The sequence below is a fragment of the Sceloporus occidentalis genome, unplaced genomic scaffold (genome assembly GCF_023333645.1).
Source record: "Sceloporus occidentalis isolate IW3139 unplaced genomic scaffold, rSceOcc1.0.p SCAF_20, whole genome shotgun sequence".
Classification (NCBI taxonomy): domain Eukaryota; kingdom Metazoa; phylum Chordata; class Lepidosauria; order Squamata; family Phrynosomatidae; genus Sceloporus; species Sceloporus occidentalis.
Genome location: NW_028317000.1, coordinates 6975111 through 6977500, shown reverse-complemented (window position 1 = coordinate 6977500; position 2390 = coordinate 6975111). Strand labels below are relative to the sequence as shown.

The window sequence follows — 2390 nt, the reverse complement described above, 5'->3', positions numbered from 1 at the left end:
CAAATTTTTCATAGAACGAGTCTTGAATTGTGCATATTTTCCATAGAATGAGTCTTGAATTGCAAAGGTCCTCATCACTCCAGGGTTCTTCTCACCAGAATTTCTTAATACTTGAAAAACATGTTTTTTGGGGGTGACAATTCCCCCCCCCCAATAATTTAGAAAATTCTTTCCACCCCTATTTTGGGCACTTGTGATGCATACCTGCCACTTTCCATGCTCACACTTGTGATAGAGATTGGGCTCTTGTGATGCACATTGGTTCCTTCTGATATACATTAGACACTTCTGATAATCTTTAGCCACGTCTGCTGTGCGTTGGGCACGTCTCATGTTCATTGGGCACTCCTCATGCTCATTGGGCACTTGCAATGCACTTTGGGCCCTTCTGATATACATTTAACAGTCTTGATACACACTGGGCTTTTTTGATGTATACTGAGCAGTCCTGTTGTGCTCTAGCACTTCGTAGCCAGTGTCAGGATGCACATCTGGGTAGCCCAATGTTCATCAGGTCTCATTGCGCATAAGGTCTATAAGGTATAAGTCATGCCATTGGCTACCAAAGTGCAACAAGCACCCATATGTGTCAATGTCATAGCCACAACACCAACAGGAGTACGGATATTGTACGTACAATTCCACTTATTAAGACATATGTCCCATGCCGAATTCCAGCCCACATATTCATGACAGGCAAAATGCAAAAAAGGTGTGACTTTTTAAAAAGAACACAAATTAATCTAGCGATGCAAAAGAAGTTTTAATGAGGTGAGGAAAGGGAATAAATAAATGCATTTTTAAGCAGGGGAAAACAGTGCTAAATAAGATCCACATCATTGTTGGACTGTGATATTGATTCAGTAGACACAGATTTTGAGAGGCTTCATGGGCCACAGTCTGAGTTTTTCAGGGATCTTTTCAAATGTGTATGTACCTTGTGTAGAAGAGAGCATGCCTATAGTCACCATAGGTGTGTCATGTATTGACTTTTGCTTTTGTAGACCGAATTCCCAACCCAGTGGCGTGGAAAGCCCTGAAGTGTCTGCTAGACTTTGGTGTGAAGATTGGCTACTTGTCTCAGGACTACCTCATAATGGCCCATAGTGATGTCAGTGATATTGTGTCTCCCGGAAACCCTGTCCGTGAAGAAATTGCCAAATGGCCAAATTACAAGCACAACTGAAGACCCTTCTTTCTCTCTTTCGACCGGTCATCTCCCTTCATCTGAGACTCTACAGCAGGGAATTGTTGTTGTTCGCTGCCATCAAATCAACTTTGACTTTGTTGTTGCTGTTGTTGTTGTGCACCTCCAAGTCATTTTTGACTTATGGCGACCCTAAGGCAAAGCTATCATGGGGTTTTCTTGGCAGGTTTCTTCAGAGGGGATTTACCATTGCCATCCTCTGAGGCAATGCTCAAGTGGGAATTTGAACCCTGGTTTCTGGCGTCTTAGTCCAATGCTCAAACCACCGCACCGTACTGGCTCTCAACTTCATCTCAATGTTGACTTATAGCGCTATGAATGAGCCGCAGTCCTGATCAGATCTTGCAAACGTAGGGCAGCTATGGCTTCTTCTTTCCCTACTGCTGTCCAACATGCCAGGTATAAATGTTTTTAATTTGCTTTTTCTTTTATTATTTTAATAAATACAACACATACAAAAACAGAAACGTGCAAAAACATACAAGCATCCAGTTACTTCCTAGTACTGCTGACTAGTCATTTACAATTATAACTTGCAATATAACTTGCTCTTGATTTCTGTTAAGCTTAACGTAAGTTAAACATCCAGTTTATAAGAGAGGTTTTAAGTTCTCAAATTTATATCATTATACAATAACCTATATAATTCATACTACTTATTTCAATTTTTTACCCCTATTACCAAGTGAGTATTTTTTCCTTTATCTAACCTCAAACTATATTACTTTCCGTATAATTGTTTTTTTTTCTAATGAGCCATGTCTTCTCATGATATGTCTAAAAATATGACAGCCTCAGGCTGCATCTACATTGCAGAAATAATGCAGTTTGACACAGATATAAATGTCATGCCTCCATGCGACGGGATTCTGGGATTTGTAGTTTTGTGTGATATTTTGCTTTCTTATCCTATTGGCCTTTCCAAGATTTCTTTCCCCAGAAACCCAACCATTTCCAACCAGTCTTTCTTAAATCTGCCCTTTGGTTTATTTCCGATCAACTTGGTTAGTTTATTGATTTCTATATAATCCAACATCTTCCATATCCATTCTGTTACATTTGGGCTTTCTTCTTCTTTCCATCTTCTGGCAAATACTGCCTTCGCCACTATTATTATGTGAAAGAGAATCCTCCCATGTTTCTTTTCTTGTTCTTCATCTGCGATTCCTAATGGATATATTCT

General features: G+C 39.7%; 1 protein-coding gene across 1 annotated transcript in view; it reads left to right on the top strand.

Moving 5' to 3' along the window:
- Positions 1 to 1217, top strand: part of LOC149301848 (peptidoglycan recognition protein 3-like) — a 3865-nt gene extending 2648 nt beyond the window's left edge. Inside the window, exon 4 of the mRNA XM_089483836.1 lies at positions 1005 to 1217. Coding sequence (XP_089339962.1) covers positions 1005 to 1186 — 182 coding nt within the window. The 3' untranslated portion in view covers positions 1187 to 1217. The remainder of the gene's footprint in view (positions 1 to 1004) is intronic.
- The last annotated feature ends 1173 nt before the right edge of the window (positions 1218 to 2390 follow it).